Raw genomic sequence first — 23,450 nt, 5'->3', positions numbered from 1 at the left:
TGTTAGAATCTCCTGCCCCCATGCCAGGCTGTCTTCACCAGGGCTCCCTTGGAGGGGGGGCAGGTTGAGTTTCCCTCTCTGCCCCAAGCAGAACCCCGGCAGCCAAAAACCTCCAGAACTCAGCCACAGCCATGCTCAAGGCCACTCGTTATATGTTCGAACAAGCCTCACCCATGAAGGAACCAACAGAAGAACCCAGGTATGCGGAACCCATGGCTGAGATCTCCAAGCCTGCTAGGATCGGGACTGAGCCTTCTCACCCAGATCCCCAGTTTTCCAGTACCTTGGCAGTCACACCCACAAACTGACCCTGGCACCATGTAATCTCATCAACCCCCCCCCCTAGATCCAGAGACTATAAAACAAAGCTCTTGGAAGAGAGTGATGCAATTTTTCTTTTCTTTTTTAAATTTTATTGAATCACCGTGAGATAGATAGTTACAAGCTTTCAAGTTTGGGTTACAATCACACAATGATCAAACACCCATCCCTCCACCAGTGCACATTCCCCACCACCAGTATCCCTGGTATACCCCGCCTTTCCCACCCTCTCCCTGCCTCCATGGCAGACAATATTCCCCATACTCTCTCTCTACTTTTTAGGCATTATGGCTTGCAACACAGACACTGAGAGTTCATCATGTTTGATCCATTATCTACTTTCAGCATGCATCTCCCATCCTGACTAATTCCTCCAGCCATCATTTTCTTAGTGATCCCTTCTCTCTTCCATCTGCCTTCTCCCCTCCACTCATGAAGTAGTCTTCCAGTTATGGGGTAATCCTCCTGACCCTTGTATCTACTGTTTTTGGGTGTCAGCCTCATGTGATGTTATTCTATACTCCACAAATGAGTGCAGTCCTTCTATGTCTGTCCCTCTCTTTCTGACTCATTTCACTTAACATGATACTCTCCGTGTGACACAATTTTTCTTGGAGCGCGCGACCACATTCACAGCTACACGACCTCTTTATTTTTATTATCCCCCACTCCTCCCCCCTGCACAGCAGGGCCTGGCAAGCTACCCATGACATATATGATATGCCAAAAACAGTAACAACAATGTGCTCTTTGTCTTCCTGGAGCGAGCAGTCACCATTGACCTACACTAGCATGTGACAGGGACAAATGAAGATGTTACTGGCACCCGCTCAAGCAAATTGTTGAACAACAGGATGACAGTGACAGTGACAGTGATACTATGATATGTTGTTAAAACTTCATCAGGGTTGGGGCTGGACCGATAGTACAATGGGTAGGGCGTTTGCCTTGCACGCGGTCGACCCGGGTTCAATTCCCAGCATCCCATATGGTCCCCTGAGCACTGCCAGGGGTTATTCCTGAGTGCAGAGCCAGGAGTAAACCCTGTGCATCGCCAGGTGTGACCCAAAAAGAAAAAAAAAAAAAAAACTTCATCAGGGTTATCAATGGTTATTATAGCATTTTAAAAAATCACGAGGGGCTGGAGGGATAGTACAGCAGGTAAGGCATTTGCCTTGCATGCAGCCGACCCAGGTTCGATTCTCAGAATCTCATATGGTTCTCCGAGCACCGCTAGGAGTAATTCCTGAGTGCAACACCAGGAGTAACCCCTCTGCATTGCTGGGTGTGGCCCAAAAAGCAAAAAAAAATAAAATAAATTTTTAAAAATAAAAAAATTAATTTAAAAAGTCATGAGTAGGAAACAAAAGTCTATTGATAACCATATACATGATATTTATTTATGTAGTCCTTTATGATCTGTAGGTAAAAACTTAGTCTATACACATAAGTCAAAAGAGTATACTTAACCATATTAACTATGTTAAATAAGCATATATTTGGATTTAATTTAACAATAAGGACAAACTTATTTGTCAAATTTTTTATCCTACAGTCTTATTAATAGAATATTAATTTTCTCTTGTATGTTATTTAGTACTATATCCACCTCCACATCCAGAAACCTATGAAAGTGTGGATGAGAGTAGTTCTGCATTCTATTTATAAATATATTTTATTTCCAATGTATTTTATTCTCCTTTTAACTTTTTTAATTGAGATCCTGTGTTTTACAACGCTGCTATTAGGGTTTCTCATGTACATAATTCCCACACCACAAAACTAGTGCACCCCCTTTCTCTCCCAAGAACCCCAAAAGTTCTCCCTCTCAAGTTCCCCCAACTCAGTTTTATGGGTAAGTTCTCCCATTTTGTTGTCTTTGGACATTTGTTCCTCTCCTGTTGTGTCTCTTTAAGTCCTATATATGACAGATCATTCTGTGTCTATCCCTTAACTTCTGACTGACTTCACTCAGCATAATATCCTGTAATTCCATCCATGTTGCTGCGAATTACATGATTCTGCTCTTTTTTAGAGCTATGTACTGTTTCATGCTAGGTATATACCACAATTTCTTGATCCATTCATCTATAGCTGGGAATTTGGGCTGTTTCCATATCTTGGTTATTGTACTCAGTGCAGTAGTGAACATAGGTGTGCATATACCTTTTTAAGAAATTCTAATTTTTTAAAAAAAATCTTTATTCTAAGGAGGTCACAAATTTTTTATTTAAGTGGATCGGCATGAAAAGTTTCATGCTAAGTGAAATGAGTCAGAAAGAGAGAGACAGACATAGAAAGACTGCACTCATCTATGACATATAGAATAACAGAGTGGGAGACTAACACCCAAGAATTGTAGAAACAACTACCAGGAGGTTGACTCCATGGCTAGGAGGCTGGCCTCACATTCTGGGGAAAGGGCAACTCAGAGAAGGGATCACCAACTATAATGTAGTCGAAGGCCATGTGGGAGAAGGGAGTTGCGGGCTGAATGAGGGCTAGAGACTGAGCACAGTGGCCACTCAACACCTTTATTGCAAACCACAATAGCTAATTAGAGGGAGAGAACAGAAGGAAATGCCCTGCCACAGTGACAGGGTGGGGTGGGGGGGAGATGGGATTGGGGAGGATGGGAGGGATGCTGAGTTTACTGGTGGTGGAATATGGGCACTGGTGAAGGGATGGGTTCCCGAACTTTGTATGGGGGAAGCATAAGCACAGATGTGTATAAATCCGTAACTGTACCCTCATGGTGATTCATTAATTAAAAATAAATAAATTTATTTAAAAAAATCTTTATTCTAGAACTAAAATTAATATCTAACAAAAATTTTAAAGTCTTTTTCTTCAGCTGAAAACTAGGTACCTTCTAAAATGGTGGTAAGGATAATGTAGTAGTATGTAGATATAAATTTAGGTGAAAATAGTAGTATTAAATGTATATGTAAAGTGTAGTAATAATACATAACAGAAGCACCAGCATACACTGAAACCAAAGAAAACAAGAAGTCAGTGTCTTTCTATTAGCTATAATCACACTAAGAACCTTGACCCATATTGAGCACTGTTTGATGGCAACTGGGGAAAACAGTTGTATTTGTTAACCAACATAAGACCTACTTTCTCCTTAGACACTAATCATATGGGGGGAAGTGTGCAAAACAAAAGTGAATAAAATAAGAGTTGTTCAAAGTGCTCTAGCTGAGTTCAAGGTTATACAAGTCAGATTTTTAAGAGGAGGTAGGGGCTGGGGATGTGATTCAAGTAGTGGAGCACAGGCCTTGGCCTCAATTCCTGGCACATTCGGCCACCAGAGTGCTGTTGGTGGCCCTGTGACTCAGAAAGGAAGAAAGGAAAAAGAGAGGGAGTAAAGGATGAACTGATGGAGGAAGGGAGGAAGAAGGAGGAAAGGAGAAAAGGTAGGAGAGAGGGACGGAAGGAAGGAAGGAAGAAAGGAAAAAGAGAGGGAGTAAAGGATGAACTGATGGAGGAAGGAAGGAAGAAGGAGGAAAGGAGAGAAGGTAGGAGAGAGGGAAGGAGAGAAGGTAGGAGAGAGGGAAGGAAGGAAGGAAGGAAGGAAGGAAGGAAGGAAGGAAGGAAGGAAGGAAGGAAGGAAGGAAGGAAGGAAGGAAGGAAGGAAGGAAGGAACTTTTTTTCAGCTGTTCAATTCAATAGACCAAATTTACTTGCATTCCAGGTGGTAAGGGTGATGGCAGAAGCTAAAGTTGAATGAGAAGGGCTCCAGAACTTCATAGCTAGGAAGATTAAATGACAAGTATTCACTCTCAAGAGTTAATTCCAGAGGCATTGGCAAAGGGCACCACCTTCAGAAGTGAGTTTTAAATTTTTCTAACACCATGGGGAAGCTGTCAGCAAAAAAAGCAGACTGTGGAAACTCTACAGGACAAAAACAAGAAAAACAAACAAACAACAAAAACAACAAAAAAAAACAACCCTTTTTTTCCAGAGACAAATGGAAAGGGAAACAAAAGAAATGGAGAAAAATCTATAAATATAAAGGACCCTAAAGACATAACAATCATAATGAGTGGACCTCTTTTGGATCATGCTTTAAACAAAAGATTATTTTAAAGGATCATATTTAGCCGCCCCTCTTGGAGAGCCCGGCAAGCTACTGAGAGTATCTCGCCCCCACGGCAGAGCCTGGCAAGCTACCTGTGGTGTATCCGATATGCCAAAAACAGTAACAACCAGTCTCACGATGGAGACGTTACTGGTGCCCTCTCGAGCAAATCGATGAGCAATGGGATGACAATGACAGTGACAGCGACAGTGACATATTTAGCAGAAAATTAGAAATATGAATGCTGGGCTCTTGTGCTAGTAAGGAGTTATTGTTATATTTTAAGTGGTATGTGGATTTATTATATTATAAGATATGGATTTTTTAAATATGTGTACAAAATCCCTCTTAACAAGGTTTGGATATGTCTGAGTTTTGGTGGCAGCGCTGGAACCCAGGGTCTCACACATACAAAGCATGCACTCTATTCCTAAGCTACCTCCCCAGTCCCAAAATTAACTTGTTTTTCAATAACCAAGAGAAAGTCAGCAGAAATCATTATAAACCCTGCAGTCTCTGACTGAGGACATGCTTAAAACCTGCATGAAAATCTAGCACTTGAAGGAAATCTTCTTTCTGCCCTCTCACCTATCTGTTATGGTCTAGGCAAGACCTCTCATCTCATTTCTAGTAATTCATTTGGCTCAACTTTCTGATTCTTTTGCTAGATATGGATGAAATTTTAGTTTTTGCGGGCGGAGAGCACACTGTTGATGCTCATGGCTTACTTCTGGCTCTGAGCTCAGGGATCACTCCCGCAGGGCTCAGGGGACCATATGGGGTATGGTGGTTGAGCCCAAGATGACCATTATACCCAGTCTATTTTTTTTTTTTGCTTTTGGGTCACACCCGACGATACACAGGGGTCACTCCTGGCTCTGCACTCAGGAATTACCCCTGGCTGAGCTCAGGAGACCATATGAGATGCTGGGACTCAAACCCGGGTCGGCCGCGTGCAAGGCAAACGCCCTACCTGCTGAGCTATCATTCCAGCCCCTGTACCCAGTCTATTTCCAGCCCCAGTATGAATGTGATTGGAAATGCTCATGCTGCCCTGTCAGTGTCTACTTCCTGCCAGCCAGGCTATATTCCTAATATATCTGACCCATAGTCAGAGCACAGTTCTTTAGGAGCTCTTAGGAAGAGCACAGACCACCCTGGCCTCATTAATCTGAGTCTCCTGTTCAAGAGGGCCAGACCTCCAGCTACAGGTCAGAACCATCAAGGGACCTAGGAGTGAGCTGGCTCAGGAGGGAATATTTCACAGAGGTGAAGGCAGTTTAATATCTTTGTTTAGTTTTGGTTTTGGTTTTGGTTTGGGGACACACCTGGCAGTGCTCAGGTCTTACTCCTGACTCTGCACTCAGGAATCACTCCTGGTGGTGCTTGGGGGACCATATAAGAGGCCAGGGATTGAATCCAGATCATCAAGTACCCTCCCTTCTGCACCTTCTCTGGCCCTTAGTCAGTTTAATTTGACTGGGGCCTTCTAAAGAGCAGTGAATGAGGCAGAGATCTCAGGGAAATGCTCAAAATCTAAAGCAATCTGAAATCAACATGAATTTTTTTGGATGCAAAAAATATGACCCCGGCTCTCCCTTTCCCTGGCAAATTCTCCTTTGCTACCTTTCCTGTATTCCTTCCTCTATTTTGTCTCCTAGGCCTGTACAATTATTTCTATAGTCCAAGTTCTCCATAATTTAGCACCTAGGAGTCCTCAGGTAAGAACATAAGGGCAGAAATAATAATTAGCTACTAATAATTAGCTAATAATTAGCAGAGCCTGCCAAGCTTTCCATGGCATATTCAATATGCCAAACATAGTAACAATTTTGGTATCATTCCTCTTACCCTGAAAGAGCCTCCAATGCGGCACCGCTGGGAAGAACAAGTAAAGAGAGGCTGCTAAAATCTCAGGGCTAGGACAAATGAAGCCATTACTGGCACTCACTCAAGCAAATCAATGATCGATGGGATTATAGTGATAGTTATTTGGGACGTATAAATATTTAAATTAAATATTTTTAAATGATAATGCCTCACAATAGTGAAAGTTCTGGAAAGAAGATATTGTGCCCCATTTTCAGAGGAACATTTGTCAGATGGTATCTACAGCTTTCAAAACGTACAGATCTTTAGCTATAGTAATTCTGCTTCTGGGAATTTGTCTTAAGGGAATTAGCTATGCACAACATTTATGTGTCAGAATATTTATGATGAAACTATTGAAAAATTAATTGTGAACAACTTAGATATCAAAAGACTTTTAAAGACTCTTCAATGCATGTTAAACCAGATAGAAACTTTCATGGTGACAGTGAAGGTGTACTAACTTTTCCATCAAAGCATAAACATTAATACCATAATAACCATAAAATATAATAAATAAACTATAATTTCTCAAACATAATAAAATAATCTGTCACTGTCACTGTCATCCCATTGCTCATCAATTTGCTCGAGTGGGCACCAGTAACGTCTCCATTTTGAGACTTCTTGTTACTGTTGTTGGCATATCGAATACACCACAGGGAGCTCGCCAGGCTCTGCCGTGCGAGCAAGATACTCTTGGGGGCTGGAGCAATAGCACAGCGGGTAGGGCATTTGCCTTACACGCAGCCGACCTGGGTTCGATTCCCAGCATCCCATATGGTCCCCTGAGCACCGCCAGGAGTAATTCCTGAGTGCATGAGCCAGGAGTAACTCCTGTGCATCTCCGGGTGTGACCCAAAAAGAAAAGGGAAAAAAAAAAAGATACTCGTGGTAGCTTGCCGGGCTCTCTGAGAGGGGCAGAGGAATCGAACACAGGTCAGCCAGTGCAATCGCTGTGCTATCGCTCCAGGCCATAAATCCCATAATCCATAATTATAGATTATTAATCCATAATCCAGTTGATTATAAAATAGAGCTGGAGGAAATTAGAGGAGGTAAGGCACTTGTCTTGCTTGCAGTTGCTGTGACCATAACCGTGGCTTGAATCCTTGGCACTACTTGTAGTCAGCGGAGCACTACCAAGTGTCACTCCTAAGCGCAGAGCCTGGAGCAGTCGCTGAACACTTCTGGGTGTGGCCTTCTCCACCTGCTCACCCCCCAAAAGAAAATACTTAGCAGAGTGCTAGAAAGACTAAAATTATTTTTTCATAGCATCTTAAACATGGGGAGAGATTCATGATATTGAAAAGGGGAAAGACATTTAGAAAATTGTACATATTACAGGAGGACAACCTTGTAAGTGCATAGAAAGAATATATTACAAAGCATTGTGCAGATTGCAGTGATTTCTGGATAGTAGTATTCTGTTCAATTCCAACATTTTTCCTAATTCTCTGCTTTCCCCAAAAATATTTCCATAGAGACTTTTTAACTTGGGGTAGAGGCAGGGGGCACTCCTTCCTCTATCTACAAAAACAAGTAAAGGCAGAATAAGAATTTTGGGTTTTGCCCTCTTTCTCTTCCTCCTCTCAGGTGGAGAATGGTGGCTATAGGTAGCGATCAGTATAACACTAGTGCTAACTGTTCACTGATGGTTTTCCATTGGTCAGTCTCTTGACAGTGTGGAGTTCTTTTCTGTGCATGTTCTCATTAGTTCTCACCTCTCAGTAAGGAAGTAGAAGTTCAACTCTGGTCAAAATATGAGCAACGGGGACTTGTAGAACGTGATTAGTTTGCTGTGTACACAGAGCTTCTAACTTGATGTGATTCCAGAACCCAAACTGCCTTAGATACTCTGTTCTTCAAAACCCAGAATGAAGTTTCATATTGTATTACAGTATCTTACAAAATGCCATGCTTCATAGAGACCTAAACTCACTCACACCAGAATTCAGTCTCCAGGAAAAGCACCAGGTTAATGAGCTGCTAATGAGAGAGTTTGCCTCCCCATCAGGGAATCTCTTCAGAAGCCTCTATTTATTAGTTCAGCCTACTGACCTCTATTAGAGATATTTCTCTTTTAGTCTTCAACCATCCTAGCCATGCCTATATTCGTTAATGTGTTTCTAGGCACATAGCCTGATTTACAGAAAATATTTAAGCATGCCAGTTGGTTGAAGGATGGGATGTAAGTTGCATGAAGTCACAGATTGTATATTTCTTGGTAAACATAGTATCTGTGACATCATGATGGTGTCCAGTACAAAAAATCTTAAGATAAGTGTGCTGCTAACAAATCATGAAATATACCACCTAACATCTTATCTTCTCTCTCTCTCTCTCTCTCTCTCTCTCTCTCTCTCTCTCTCTCTTTCCCTAAGCCAATAAAATTCTTATTGTTTTGAAATCTTGCCTTCTACAATAACTTGATAGTAGAGTCTGTCATGCAGTCATGTTAAGTAAAATATGTCAGAAGAAGGACAAATACAGGATGATTTGGGGCTGGAGCTATAGTACAGCACTGGGTAATGTGCTTGCCTTGCACATGCCTGACCCGAGTTACCCGAATTCAATGCTGGGCATCCCATACGGTCCCTCAAGAACTGCCAGGAGTAATTCCTGAAGGCAGAGCCAGAAGTAATCCCTGAGCATTGCCAGATATGACCCAAAAGCAAACAAAAAATTTGGGTACGTAGTAAACTTGTATACCCAAAGCATAAACATTAATATTATTGTAACTATATTAGCTCTATTCCTCTGTCCCTTTTGGAGAGCCCGACAAATTACTGAGAGTATCCTGTCCTCACGGCAGAGCCTGGCAAGCTCCTCATGTTGTATTCGATATGACAAAAACAGTAACAAAAAAAAAAGTAACAAGTCTCACAATTGAGACGTTACTGGTGCCTGCTCAAGCAAATTGATGAACAACAGGACGACAGTGCTACAGTTCTGCTATATTAGCTCAATAAGTATCAAATAATATAAAATTTATTATGGCTTGCTCTTCAGGCCTTTATTCTCCCTTGAACACTATTTCACTGGCTCATCTGTTTCTTTACTTGCTTTTTTCCATGCTGAAGAAGCCTGCATTCTCTCTCAAATACATACTTCTTTCTTCCTCTCCCCTCACATCTTTCTAAATAAATTTCAGTAAAAAATATCTTGTTTCAAAAAAATTTATTATATTTTTAGTTCTAAATAGAATACCAGCTCTTAACGTCTTCTTCTATCTTAAATATTTTGGTAGTAGCTTCTTGCTATCTTTAAGTGATAAGATTAGATTTGCAACTGGTGCTACTCATAGAATTCACCAAGGATTTACACAAAGGGATTATCAACTATTTGAATTAAGTTCTATATTCCAAGGCTTTTTTCTACTAAAATAAATGTCCCCACCCTCTTTCAAAACAAAACTGCTAGTTCTGCTAACTGGGTCACTTGCCAGGGAGCCAATATCCTGTCTCTCCCCACCACCACCTGCCCCACCACCACCCCCAGTTTTGTCAATGGCCAAGACCTAAGAGTTGAACTCTAAGGACCTGCCAAAGCTTTCTATTAATGTCAGTTCCTACCAACGTCCTATACTCTCAGCCTTCTGCCTTCAGCCAGAACCTCCAGCTCCCAAAGCAACTGGCCAGATTGTATCTGGAAAGTTTCAGGTGGTTTCTAACCCAAAAATTCATCACCTGGAACCTAGGCAAAACACACAGGTCTAAGTTCAAAAACAGCCACCTTCTGCTTAAGTCTTGGCTGAGAAGGAGCCTTCAAAATAGCTCCCCAATTAAGCATTCCTGAGTGCATTGCAGCTATCCTGGGAAGTTGAATCAACAGCCCAATTACCCCTCACAAATGTATTAAAAGTTTGGGTGAAGCTTGTTTTTAAAAGTCTAGATGAGGACCTGAGCGATAGTACAGCAGTACAGCAGACAGGGCATTTGCCTTGCACAGGGTTGACTGGCATCCCATATAGTCCCCCCGAGTACCACCAGGAGTAGTCATGTCAGGACTAACCCCTGAGCATCACCAGTGTGACCCAAGAAGCAAAAAAAAAAAAAGAAAAGAAAAAGTCTAGATGAGAAATCAATCATCTAGTTCAGAGGAAGAAATGAAAGGGGCATTTCTCAAGAGGCAGGTGAGGGACAGAATCTCTTTGGGGAATTAGAAGAGGGGGCAAGTCAAACAATCTCCTGCTGATGATTTACACATTTAAGAGATATATAGCAATTGTTATCAATATGTAGAAATGTTAACAAATAAATGCATTGCATTTTACAGAGGTAAAGAGGTACAAAGAAAGGTATTTGAATTATTATTAAAGGTATTACAGCATTTAAATCACCATAACTGTTAAATTTTATTGTGCACGGTCAAAGGAAATTTAACAAGTCAGAACACTGATCAAGAAACAGAACCTTGGGGGCTGGAGCAGCACATAGGGTAGGGCGTTTGCCTTGCACCTGGCTGACCTGGGTTCGATTCCCAGCATCCCATATGGTCCCCTGAGCACAGCCAGGGGTAATTCCTGAGTGCAGAGCCAGGAGTAACCCCTGTGCATCGCCAGGTGTGACCCCAAAAGAAAAAAAAAAACAAAGAAACAGAACCTAGCCAGTAACCCCAGGAGCATCTCTTTTGTGCTCCAAGGTGTTGCCTGTTTTTGAATTTTATCTGATGAAATTACCTGATATGTAATCTTCTGGTATTGGCTCTTTCCTTTAACATTATTTGTGAGTTTTATTGATGCTGTTTGACTGAGTACTGCTTTAGTGATTCTTATTGATGTATAATATTTAATTTTTGTGGACTTTGCATCACTTAGTTATGGTTCCATTCAAGAATTAGCCAATTTCTTGGGACTGGAGTGACAGTACAGCAGGTAGGGTATTTGCCTTGCATGCGGCAGACCCAGGTTTGATTCCCAGCATCCCATATGGTCCCCTGAGCACCACCAGAAGTAATTCCTGAGTGGAGAGCCAGGAGTAACCCCTGTGCATCACCAGGTGTGACCCAAAAAGCAAAAAAAAAAAAAAAAAAAGTAGAAATAGCCAATTTCCAATTTAGAACTATTACAAATACTGCTGCTGTGAACATTCTAGCACTTGTTATTTGATTGATATAGGCACAAGTTTCTGGTTGGATACATGGATACATATATAAAGAGTGGAATTGTAGGTTAAAAGCAAAGCAAATATTCTACTTTAGCAGACATGCCAAACAATTTTCAAAGTGTCCTTATTTACATTTGGGCTAGTTTTTTAGCTCTGGGTATTAGCATCTTGTTTGAAAGAACAGACTCTGAAAACTCTTAACAGTTATGTGGAGTTTCTATCAACCCAAGATTATCAGTGTTTGCATCAATATAATGGGCACTGACGTCAGAGAAAGTGAGAACTAAATAGAGTGGGTATTTAGTGCTATGTCTGGCATGTAACAGGCACAGTAATAAATAACCATCTATTGATTGTTTCCATTTTTAATCCCAAATTCCATTTATTAATCCATTTATTAATCTGCATGTATGATGAAGAAAAAATAGACAACCAAAGAGAATGATTCTTGGTGGGTTCTAAATTATGCCTTTATGCATTTTTTGGGTATTAGGATGAAGACCAAACTCTTTACCAGGTAAAGAGAAAATGAATCTTAGAGTCTGTGAGAGCCCAAGGAACAAACAACATCAGGAAGAAACTTTGTGGTTCACAGATATAAATGGGAAGCTTCTATCAAGGTCAAATCTAATCAAACCAAACCGAACCAATCAAACATGATAGCAATGCCTGTCTTTCAGCTTCTCATCCAATGGACCATTCAACCCAGCCTACATAGTCCAGCAAACTTGCAGAAGTTTGAGTGAATATGAAATCAGCTGCCCTTACCCTTTTGCCTTTCCGGTCTCTCCTTTTCCCTGAAGGCTTAACTCCTGCTCTCACCACTTAATGCTAATACCTTTGGGCAGGCTGCACCGCCAGAGTTTAACCAACTGCCAAGTTAAATAATGCAGAGGATCCTAAGCAGATCCTAGGCCATTGGTCACCCTCCAAAACACCTTTCAATTTTATACGCACACAAAAAGATCTATACACTTATTCCAAATATTTATATATGTGCTCACATTTCACATGTGTATAATATGTAATGCATAGATAGCACTGTAGCATATAGATAACGTACAATTCTTCTTCATCAACAATTGTTCCTTCAGGTTGAATTCTATTCATGTGTCAATAGGAAATGCTTTTTCACAAGATTACTTTCCCCCCCCACACACACTACACCTCTTAAAATGACTCGTTCCCCTGGGAAAGTTGCTGTGTCGAGTATTGGATCAGATTGCTAATTAACAGGCATTTCTAGTGAAGGGCTGAATATAGCATTGAAGACAGATAGATAGAAAGATAGACAGACATATATACACATACATATATACGCAATATGCGTGCATGCATATGTATAATATGCATATATGTGTGATTACATATTCGTCCAAGGCAGAGGAGAGAGCACCAAACTTGCACGGAGAGAGACTGTGGATCTGCTCTCTGGGGAGATTCAGCTCTGGCCTAAGACCGCGCAAGAGCTGCCCAGATTTCCGAAACCGCGGTCGAAGTCCTCTGAGGTGATCGCGGCGGGGGTTGGGAAGATCCTGGAAATCCTGGTAGTTTTGCACCAGCACCCCTCTCCCCGCAGATCTACCAAACTGGCTACCTTTCCTGCTCGGGGTGAAAACCAGAGTGCGGGTGCACCACCGAGATTGCCAAATTACTCCCCGAACGCTACGGGGCACGGGGTGGGGGAGAGAGAGGGGGGTCGCTAACAGCCGCCGGGGGGCAGCGGGACGGGCGCTCGGCCCCCCTGGCTGCGCTCGCCGCAGCCTCCCTGAGGACGCGACGCGGACAGATGAAGACGGCTGTGGCCCATCTGTCCCTGCAGGCCCGGGCCGGTACTGAGCTCCAGCTCTCGGGGCCGGGATCCGGAACCGGGAGTTTTCTGGAAGCGCCGGGTCTCGCCTGCCCGGGTATCTGGGGCTCTTTGTCTCCCGGCCGCCCGCACTAATCCTGCAAACCGCGCGCACCGAAGGCGGAGGCCCCTGCGCCTTGGACGAACCTGCCACTGGCAAGCCGGTTCGACTGTTCTCAATTTAAAAAAAAAAAAAAATAGCTTCCTGGGGGGAAAATAGGAGGCGGCGGGGGAGGAGGGGAATAGCAAAAAAAAAAAAAAAAAAAAAAAAAAAAAAAAAAAAAAATCTCTTTAGAAATTAATCTATTTCCAGTAGTGGAGGACTGACACCATGTAAATCAGATCCTAAAAGTCCCGTTGGAAAGAAGGGAAAGAGGGAGAGAGATTGACGAATCCGTCGAGTTTGTTTGTTGTTGTAGGGAGCAGGGAGAAAGAACCTCTCTGCCGCGTGGGAGTTTCCCCAAACTGCAGCCGTGAGCTTGCCGGCTGTCCCACGCGGCCTGACTCCCGAGGGCGCCGGCAAACGAGGAGGTCGGCGGTGGCGCAACCCTGCAATCAGGTGAGAGGAGAATAACCATATTCAAAATAAAGACGCTTCTTGCCTAGCCCCAGGCTATGTGATCCCCCCTCACCCCCCCTCCAGCTGGAATTGCAACATCCAAAAGCCTGTCTTTCCCCTCCTTGATCCCAGAAGTAGTGCAAATGTGTGTGTGAGCTGTTGGGCTCAAGAAAAGGACTTTCCTCCGAGGCTGTATACATCATGGGAAGGCGTCTGCTAAGTATTTTGCTCTAAGAAGAGAGTGATTGGTGGCATTAAAAGAAATTTAAACAAAAGTCATCATTTCAGCGTTTGAGTCAGTGACCATAAAATGACCAGAGATTGGGGTGGGGGTGGGGGGACAGGAAAGGGGGGTGAGGCTCAAGCAGCTCTAGTCAACTATATTTAATATCTTTAATATGTCTGCAAAAGAGAATCCCTGGGAAATCAATAGACAGCCACCAGCTATGGGCTAACCTGTGCAGCCTGTAAGAACACTGCATCCCAAGCATTGCAGTTGAGTCAGGATGCCCCAAACTTGGTGTGTGAGTGGACCGGTCTCGATATGACAGCCCATGGATGTTGTCCCCAACAAGGGGGGGGGGGGGGTGCAGGTCAGGCCCAGTAGAACTGAAGAAGCCCAGGCCCTAGCACCCAACTCCTCAAAGTGGGAAGAACACAGGCCTCCCATGGCCTTTGCGGCCTGGCACTGCTTCTCCACAGAACATGAGGCATTAAGGCTCAAGATGGGCCAGAGGGACCCAGGCAAAAGTTCTATCCATGGGCACAGGCACCAGGAAAGAGTTGCGTGGGAGCCTGAAGACTCAGAGTTGATGTACAGGGGTTGCTGCCCGGCCATCAAGCCAGACTACCACCAAGAGTGGCAGATTTCCCCAGGGCAGTCTAGGAATCCAGCCCCTGGGTCCAAGTCCATGCTGAGGTCTAGTTGGGCCTCTCTTAGGCGGTGACTTTGTGGAACCAGGTGAGATGGTCTGCGAGGCATGACGGTGAAGCCCCAGGCACCATACCTGCAGGTGGAGCTTATAAAAGGAGTCTGTGCAGGAGAGACCCTGCAACTTCCGGTCTGTCTCTACCAAAGTCTCCACTCTCTCCTGCAGGGAAAAGTCTTGATTTCAAGGCACAGGACTTCTTTAAAACAGTTTAGGAAACTTTGTTTTCCATGATCCACATCCCTGAAGCTCCCATTTATTCCTGGAGCCTCTTATTTCCCTTTCAGTTTACTTTTTTTTGGATTTTTCCCACATTAAAAATGTGTGGGTAGAAAAAAAAGTCATCCCTAATTTCACAAACCCCCCTCCACCAAGTCCTTCAAAATGATCAGATTTTAATTCTCAACACTTCTCATTTTTTTAAGCATAGAATGAAGGGAGAAAGAAAGAAAGAAAGAGAGAGAGAGAGAAAGAAAGAAAGAAAGAAAGAAAGAAAGAAAGAAAGAAAGAAAGAAAGAAAGGAAGGAAGGAAGGAAGGAAGGAAGGAAGGAAGGAAGGAAGGAAGGAAGGAAGGGAGGGAAAGAGAGAGATGTAGAGTATGAGAATAAATTTGGAGGGTGGGTGAGCAGTGAATCAAGACCTCACCATCCCCTTCACCATGAACCACATTTCCTGAGTCCTCTATTATTCTGCCTGAAATCATCTCGTTTACAGAAAATATTTGTTTGCACTATTAGTTGGTACTGGAGTTAATTACTCAATGTGTTAACGTGAAGTAATATGTATAAAAGTAGGATCAGTGTTTATTGTGTGGGTGAGCTGTTGAGCGGTGCTTGAATAAACTGCAATTAGGGTTAGATAGAGATTAATTAACATGTGAGTGGCAAGGTGTAAAATAGTTTCCAACCCTCCACTTCAATATAATCTGCAGGCGAGGGAAGGAGAAGTTTGTGGAAGCTAATTAAATACTTTCATAAAAGCCAGTGTATTCACCCAACATTTGGAAGGAGAGGCACATTAGGGGCAACTTGTTTTTACCCAAATGTTTTCTTTCTGTGGAGGTAGCACTCCTTTGTGATGCCGGGAAGAGAGAGGTGGCTTATGCAGCTACAAAAAGCGCTGGGGATGGCAAGGCAGGTTCACGGGAAGCCTTTGGAAGCCTTTCAGCCTGATGGAGCATTCAAACCAGCAGATCTTTGGAGCTGCTGCCGAGATCAACAATTTCCAATTTGGAAAGGGGTTTGGGGTGCAGTGCTGGTGGCTGAACAGGATTCACAAGAAAGTCGGGATAGGAATTTGGGTTTTGAGCCTCTTCGGGTATATTGATACGGTTTCAGTGTCAGGGTGAGTTGTGGGTTTGTTTCATGTTTGATGTGTCTGGGTAGGGGGCGGGAGGTGTTTCATATGTGTTTTGTTTTCACATTAGCACAGAAATAGGGGTGAGTGTGCTGGATCTGGAATTCTGCTTCTCTGGACTATATGGAAATATTGTCTTGCAGATAAGAAAGCCTCTTTCTAGCTTTGAAATCTGTGTCTGTGTGTGTGAGTGTGTGTGTGTGTGCCCGCATGTGGTATGTGTGTGTGTGTGGGGGGGGGGTGTTTCAGAACATACTTCTGACTGCTGAATTTAAGGGCAGTTTTAGCTTGGCAAAGTGAAAAAACTAACCCACTGCTGTCGAAGCCCAGCTTACTTTCCCTCAGAGATCTCTTTGTTTCTTCTTGTTTTCCAAGGACACTTTTTCTTTCCTTTACCTGCCTTGTCACTATCCTGTCTGAAATTTCACTTCAGAGGGGGAGTGAGAGGGAGAAGTTCTGAGACTGAAAAAGGAGTGTTTTGCCTGAAGTTTAAACTACACCTTTTCTTGCTCCTATCTCTGATGTTTCCCTGTTCACGAGGTGCTTGCAGCTGAGTCCCCAGAAACAGATGCTCCACTCCTCACCATCCCCTTTTCCCAGTGAAAAAGGAGTCTTTGCGTCCACTAGCACTTTTTTGGGGGGTTCCACAAGATCATGAGTCTTCGGAGATGGAATTCACTATCAAATCCTCAGCCCTGTTTGCCCATATTATACCCATTGTAATCCTCTTAAACTGTGGTTGCCGCCACAAAGCTCGCGGGCTTGTAAAAGCCGGCTGGCAAGATATGATTGTCCCGCAAACAAAACCGTCTGAAAGTTAAAAAAAAAAACTGCACCACCACCCCCCCTTTCCTAAACCTAATTCTCTCGCTGGCTCTCTCGGTAGCTGCCCCCCCTCCCACCCTATAAGAACCCTCAGCCTGGACCACTTTTGTTGTCGCCCAGAGCACCCGGCCTGTTGAAAGTGCTGGAGCGTCTTTGAGCAGTTTGTTGTGATACGCAGGTGGAATGGTCTGCAAACAGATGAATTCAGCTCCTCCAAACCGAGCGCGGAGCGCGCTGCTTTTGTGCGCCAGGCACAAAACGCTGAATTCCTCCGAACTTACTTGGGGCCTGTCTAGAAAAGGGCCTTTCTTCCCTCTGCTTGTACCTCTGGCCACACTAAGTCTCTGCCCGCCCCCCTTCAGACCCCCTCCCTCTCCCCTCTGATAATCCTTCTCTTTATTTTAGAAAAACACAAAACCCGGTTCCACGCGGTGCTTTAGTGGCTAAAAGTGAAAGAGCTGCCTTGGCAGAATTCAGCTCTATGAATCACTTCGGAAAATTGGTTCGACTGAAAGGCCTTAGGAGGAAAAACGTTTTAATAGGATCCAGGGGAGGTTCTGCTGTTTCAATCTGCTCCTTAAACAGGTGGAGATTGGACCTTCTCAATTATACAAACAGTAAGTACCCATCAGCGGGGAGAGTTGCCCTCCGAATCCTCCCCGCACGCAGCTCGAAAGCAGCAGAGCCGGGCTTTGCCTCAGAAACCCGATCACAAGTCAGCGATTCTGATCGATTAGGATCGCAAGCAGTCAACCCTCGGTGCAGTCTCCCCGAGCCGCCGGCGGGGAGCGGGCTAGCGAGGGGGAGGCGCACCGGGCGGGCTCCGAGGCCCACGGGGGGATCTGGGCGCGCGGCCTGGCTCCTCCGGACGTACCTGGGGTACGCTTCGGGGTCGTCCCTTAGGCGGCGAGAGCTCTCTCCCGACCTCTGACGCCAGCCCCGGCGAGCTTGGTTTTGCATAAATTAATATTTACCCGTTAACAAGTTCCCCCCTCCAAACGCGGCGCCCGCGTCCATGCGCCACATCCTAATGAGGTAATTATCATTTGCGCGTGTTCGGGGCTGGCGCCGGCTCCGTGGGTAAATGGCAGTTTATTAGCACGATGCCCAGCTCGGCTGCAGAGGGCTAAGGGATACTTTGGCGACTAGACGGACACCTAAGGGAATTTGGGGGCGGCGCGTAGAGGACCTCCAGCCCTCCCCGTATCCCCCAAATCTGTAGGCCCCCAAAGTTGTGAATCACGCACGGAACTCTGCCTGGGTTTGGGCTCCTGCTCCTTCCCCCCCACCCACCCCCCTCCACCGGCAAAACCATCACGATTCCTCCCCCTCCCCCTCCCGTCTCTTCCCTCCTTCCCGATTTGCGAACCGCTCGCACTTTCCCGAGGGGAGCGCGGGCGCCAGTTGCCTCCTTTTAAAGTTTGAGGGGCGGTGGCGGCGGCGGCCGGCAGGCGCGGGGGAACACAGGGGCCGCTACGGGAGCCGCGCCGCCGCCCATGTCATTCCACTTCAAGTGACTTCATGTGATGTCAGCTGAATGTAAAAGACAGTGATCTCACGCGGAGGGGAAGATGTTTGCCATCAAAATGTGACAGAGGAGGCACGCTGCATGGCTCGGAAGGCATCTCCTTGGCGGTGGGGGAAAGAGGTAAACGCGAGGTGGCTGCGCGGGTCGGCTTTAACTTTGCCCCATTCCCTGTCCGGCTCCCAGCGCGAGTGGCGAAGGCCGGGGTCCAGGGAGCGACTTTGCGGAGGGGGTGGGGGGCTAATTCGAGGCTCCTTTCTTTCTTTTTTTCTTTCACCCTCTCTCTCTCTCTCCCTTTTCTTTGTAAGCCCTCCCCCCGTCTTTCCCCTTTCAGCTGGGGCTGGTGGGCTCCTTTGCGCACCGGGTTAATGGGTGGTAATTTGGTACCCTTGGGTGCACTTTATTCTGCCCCTGTTCATTTGAATGCAAATGGGTGACCTGGCCCCGGCAAGGTGCTTATTAAATTGCGGTTTCCCTCCCTGCCTTTTCCGGAATGCAGACTTAGAGGAGTGAGGCAGCACCCTGGCCCAGTCCGGCACAGCTCTGCTGGGCGCGCCATGGCCAGCTCGGCTTCCCTGGAGACCATGGTGCCCCCGGCCTGCCCACGCGCTGGAGCATCGCCGGCCACTTCCAAGACCCTGGCCTTCTCCATCGAGCGCATCATGGCTAAGACGACGTCGGAGCCCCGTGCGCCCTTTGAGCCGCGGCCGGGGGCGCTGGAGGCGGACGGTGGCCAGGGCAAGAAATTGCTCAACCTCTGCTCGCCGCTGCCCTGTATGATCCCCCTCCAGCCCTTAGGCTACGAGGTGCCGTCCAAGACGCTGCTCAGTTACTCGGAGCTCTGGAAAAGCAGCCTCCGGGCGGGCGGCGGTGGCGGAGGAGGAGGCGGCGGCGGTGGGGGCGGGGGGGCTCCGGTGTGCGGCGCCAGCGGCTTGTGCAAAACCAACTGTGGCATGTGCTGCAAGGCCGAGCTGGGCCTGGCGCCGTCTGCGCTGCCCGCGGGCAGGGTCATCAAGCCGCAGGTCATCAACCAGGCCGTGGGGCTGCCGGCCAGCGGCTCGCTCTACTATTTCAACTACCTGGACTCGGCCGCGTACCCGCCGTCGGAGCTCCTGGGCGGCCACCTCTTCCCGTCTGGCCTCCTCAACGCCCAGGCCCCCGCCGCCCTCGCCGCGCACCCCAAACTCTTCTTGCTGGAGAACGCCAAGTTGGCCGGCCTGGCCGCGGACAAGTTTGCCCATCCGGCCCCCTTTAACCATAAGGAGCGCTTGTCCGCGCCGCTAGAGCAGGTGCTCAAGGAGAACTCGGCCCTGACAGCCGAGCGAGGCGGCGTCAAGGGTCACGGCAAGCTGCCGGGGAGCTCGGCAGACGGCAAGCCCAAAAACTTCACATGCGAGGTGTGCGGCAAGGTGAGGTCTGGGCCAGCGGGGCGGGAGGCAGGGGGAGCGGCGGGGACTGCTTTTCTAGCCACCCAAACCAAGCCCCTCTTTCCAGTTGAGGAGCGCCTGGGTAGCTGCCTACTCCAACCGGGGCCTAGCTGGGCCTCAGTCTCCTAGTCAGTAAAATGGGGATGCCGTTGTCTGAGGCTGCTGAAAGGATTGGCGTGGATAGTGGGCTGGGGATGCTTGCCAAGCGGAAAGGGGTACAGGTTTCGAAAAGGGGTAGGAAGGGCTGGTTGGATGGGGAAGGCAGCGCTGGTCTTTCGCCACAGATGCACCACAAGGTCCCCCTCGTGTCCTTTCCCAGGTGTTTAACGCTCACTATAACCTCACCCGCCACATGCCAGTCCACACCGGAGCCAGACCGTTCGTGTGTAAAGTCTGCGGCAAGGGCTTCCGCCAGGCCAGCACACTCTGCAGACACAAAATTATCCACACCCAGGTACGTTACCCCCCCCCCGAATCGGGCTCCACCCGCTCGCCCAAGGCATTGGGAAGAGGCTGGCCAGGTGCGCCCCTTTAACCCTCCAGTGGACTCAGGTCCTTTCAAGGCGCCCCCTCCCCTTCCCGGAGGGCCTCTCCCCCCACCCTTCCCGAGAGCCTTGGCCTCACTGTGCCTGCGCCCCTCTCTGCAGGAAAAGCCGCATAAATGCAACCAGTGCGGTAAAGCCTTCAACCGCAGCTCCACGCTCAACACGCACATCCGCATCCACGCGGGCTACAAGCCCTTCGTCTGCGAATTTTGCGGTAAAGGCTTTCACCAAAAAGGTAATGTGCTGGGCGAGGCCCTTTCCTCACCTCACCTTGGGACTCAGCGGGTCACGGTTAGCGGGAAGGCAAAGAAGGATCCGGAGAGTGGGAGCGCGAGAAATGGCAGGCTCAGCTCCGCTTTTCTTTGGAATCGGGTTGTGCCGGGCTTTGGGTAACGGCTCTCCGGGCTGGGTTAATAGATCTCGCTGAATTCGGGCAGGCTGCCCTGGGGGGATTCCGAATTGGGGAGGTGGCAAGGAAAGTAAGTGCAGAGGGTAAGTGTAGTGGGGACAGGGAGGACTAGTAGCGCCGGATAGCAAAGGCATCTCTTTGTAACTAGGACTCCCTTTTCAAATTAAAAAAAAAAAAAATCAAGGCAAAATGCACCTCTTGGGAACAACTTAAGACTGGGGGCCGGGGTCTGCTGCTATCCCCAGCCCTGGCGTTCTGCTGGGATTTTCCATGGCGCTTTCGGGTCTTCAGATGGTGGGGGGTGGGGGGGCGAGGAGGGGGAGTAAGCGAAGTAACTTTTAAACCGAGGAAGAAAATTTTTTTTTAAATGAGGGCCGATGCTCGGGTTTGTGCGAATTTCTTGGAGCGAGGCTGCAGTCGGGAGAAGGAGCTGCTGAGACTCGGGGCTGCCAAACTTTGCAGGCCGGCGGAGCACAGCGGGAGTAACGCGGTGCAGGCCCTCTGGCTCGGGCGGGGCAGGGCCCGGGGCGGCTCCCGGGTCTCTGTGCTCATCCCCCCCGCCTGAGCCCCCAGGCTTGACGGCGACCGAGTTTGACAACTTCTTCACTCGGAGAGGTCAAGCCCGCCTAGCGAAGCGTTGCCTTCCTTGAGCGGGCACCTAAGCCAACGCCCCCCGGGACGCCTCTCACCCCCACCTCCACCTCCGCCTTCATTCCACATCGGGACCCCCTACCCTTCCCGGCATTCCACTTCATCCCCTCCCCACACTTTTGTTTGGTTTTGTTTTTGGTCTCCTGTAGGGAACTACAAGAACCATAAGCTGACGCACAGCGGCGAGAAGCAGTACAAGTGCACCATCTGCAACAAGGCCTTCCACCAGGTCTACAATCTGACCTTCCACATGCACACCCACAACGACAAGAAGCCTTTCACGTGCGCCACTTGCGGCAAGGGGTTTTGCAGAAACTTTGACTTGAAGAAACACGTGCGCAAACTCCACGACAGCGTGGGCCCCGCCGCCCCCTCCACAAAGGACCTGACTCGGACCGTGCAGAGCTGAGAGCTACTGCCTCACCCTTCCTTCCGACCCCTCCCACCCTAAAACAGATCACACGTATAAACTTATTTCTAAAATTAAAGGAAAGGAAAAAAAAACTATAGCAGAGAGGCTAAAATCTATTTATCGAAACCAGCGTATTTTTGGAAAGCTACACGTTTCCTCGATGACTGGCAGCAAACGCGTGGCTCCCACCTTTGTATATTCGGGGAAATTTATTTAAACCCAGTGCGCCGAAACATAGTGACTCGCCTCCCAGGCCTTGGCGTCTCCTGGGGAGGCCGGTTTTAACCCCCAGCTATCACGTGAGCGCCCCGGAAGCGCGCGGCGCGCCCGACCGTCTTTATACAGCCTTGTAAATCCTCCTGTACAAGCCAACCAGGAATATATACCTACATAACTCAATAAACGGAATCATTAGTGAGCGTTTTCTTTCCCCCTTCTCCCCTCGCCGTGAGGTCAGTTCCGCACCCCCTAAAAAAAAAAAAAGGAAAAAAAGGAAATAGATGCTAGTAGCATTTTCCTTCCCGAAGGCGACTTCCTCTAGGGCGCAGGGATCAGGGTGAGAAAAGAATCGGTGTTCCTGTAGCGCTTGCGTGTTAAGAACCCCTCCCCCACCAGCAGGAGCAAGGGTGCAAAGGCCTACATCTGCCTCCACGTGGTGCCAAGTTTCTATTTGGTGACTGTTCCGACGCTTGGGATTCTGGGTGTTGCCTTATTTGGGTAAGATTTTTTTTTTTTAAATAGGAGGGGTTAAAAGTGTCCGGGTGCTGCCAGAGCGGTGTGGGGTGCATCCTCGAGCTGAGCGTGCAGTTCTAGGGCAAAGGGCTCGCCCTGGCGCTTTTGAGCTTGTCTCCCTCCCGGCTGACCCAAACGCGGAGCGGGGGGTGGGGGGTGGGGGCGGGGACGGACAGCTCTTGCCCCCGGTCTTTTCCTGGAGGCGAGAATTGGAGGTTCAGAGCCCCCCTCCCTGCCCGGCCGACCTTTGCGACTCAGGGATCCCCACGATCGGTCTGGGGGCCCCACCATCGGGTGCGGTGCCGCGGAAGGGCGCGCCCGGGCCCCCGGGGCTCCCCGAGGGGCGCGCGGTGCGTCTCATTCCTGAATAGCTATCTCCGCTGCCGAGCACGCTGATGAAATGATCTCACGCTTGCTTTCTAAGTAATGACCCAAATTAAGAGAGAAAACAGAGACTCTTCAAACAGCATTACATTAATCATCTAATCATTCCCAGGAGGGGGCCGCCGTCGCCGCCCCGTTTGATCCGAATCTGGATAATCAAGAGCTCGGATTACTGGCGCGGCGCGGCCTCCCCCCCCACCCCTGTCGCCTCCTCATACTCCCCCCCCCCCCTACACACACACCGCAACGCCCCGCTTCCCGATCTCCCGCCACCCCACACTCTTAATATTGGCGCAGCAATTCAGCCCACGTCTCCTGGAACCTAGTTTCCCAGCGCGGGGAGGAAACGCTGCGCGGGGTCTGGAGTGCGCTTCCCCGGAGCGAGGGCGGCGACGGCGGGCTGGGGGCAGACCCCACGCGCGTTTCCTCGGCAAGTGCAGGCTGTTTGATAGAGGGGAACTG

General features: G+C 47.7%; 1 protein-coding gene across 2 annotated transcripts; it reads left to right on the top strand.

Annotated features, from left to right (window-relative positions):
• The first annotated feature begins 13,657 nt into the window (after positions 1 to 13,657).
• FEZF2 (FEZ family zinc finger 2) lies at positions 13,658 to 22,284 on the top strand. 2 transcript variants are annotated; one of them, XM_055135664.1, is made up of 7 exons: positions 13,658 to 13,793; positions 17,309 to 17,520; positions 18,437 to 18,551; positions 18,928 to 19,837; positions 20,175 to 20,309; positions 20,503 to 20,635; positions 21,610 to 22,284. In XM_055135664.1, the coding sequence occupies exons 4-7, from the start codon at positions 18,986 to 18,988 to the stop codon at positions 21,867 to 21,869; spliced, it is 1,380 nt and encodes a 459-aa protein (XP_054991639.1). In that variant the 5' UTR covers positions 13,658 to 13,793; positions 17,309 to 17,520; positions 18,437 to 18,551; positions 18,928 to 18,985; the 3' UTR covers positions 21,870 to 22,284. The 2 variants fall into 2 exon arrangements, with proteins under 2 accessions (XP_054991639.1, XP_004616525.1); XM_004616468.3 differs by lacking the exons at positions 13,658 to 13,793; positions 17,309 to 17,520 and having other exon boundaries at positions 18,272 to 18,551.
• The last annotated feature ends 1,166 nt before the right edge of the window (positions 22,285 to 23,450 follow it).

Source organism: Sorex araneus, chromosome 4, assembly GCF_027595985.1.
Source record: "Sorex araneus isolate mSorAra2 chromosome 4, mSorAra2.pri, whole genome shotgun sequence".
NCBI lineage: Eukaryota > Metazoa > Chordata > Mammalia > Eulipotyphla > Soricidae > Sorex > Sorex araneus.
Note: the sequence above shows the minus strand (reverse complement) of the source record. Positions and strands in the feature narration are given on the sequence as shown.

Bases quoted from the DNA above. Each gene is read 5' to 3' on its own strand.
- FEZF2 (XM_055135664.1), top strand. From the start codon at position 18,986: ATGGCCAGCTCGGCTTCCCTGGAGACCATGGTGCCCCCGGCCTGCCCA. The intron at 19,838-20,174 runs GTGAGGTCTGGG...GTCCTTTCCCAG, and splicing joins CATGCGAGGTGTGCGGCAAG to GTGTTTAACGCTCACTATAA. The intron at 20,636-21,609 runs GTAATGTGCTGG...GGTCTCCTGTAG, and splicing joins TAAAGGCTTTCACCAAAAAG to GGAACTACAAGAACCATAAG.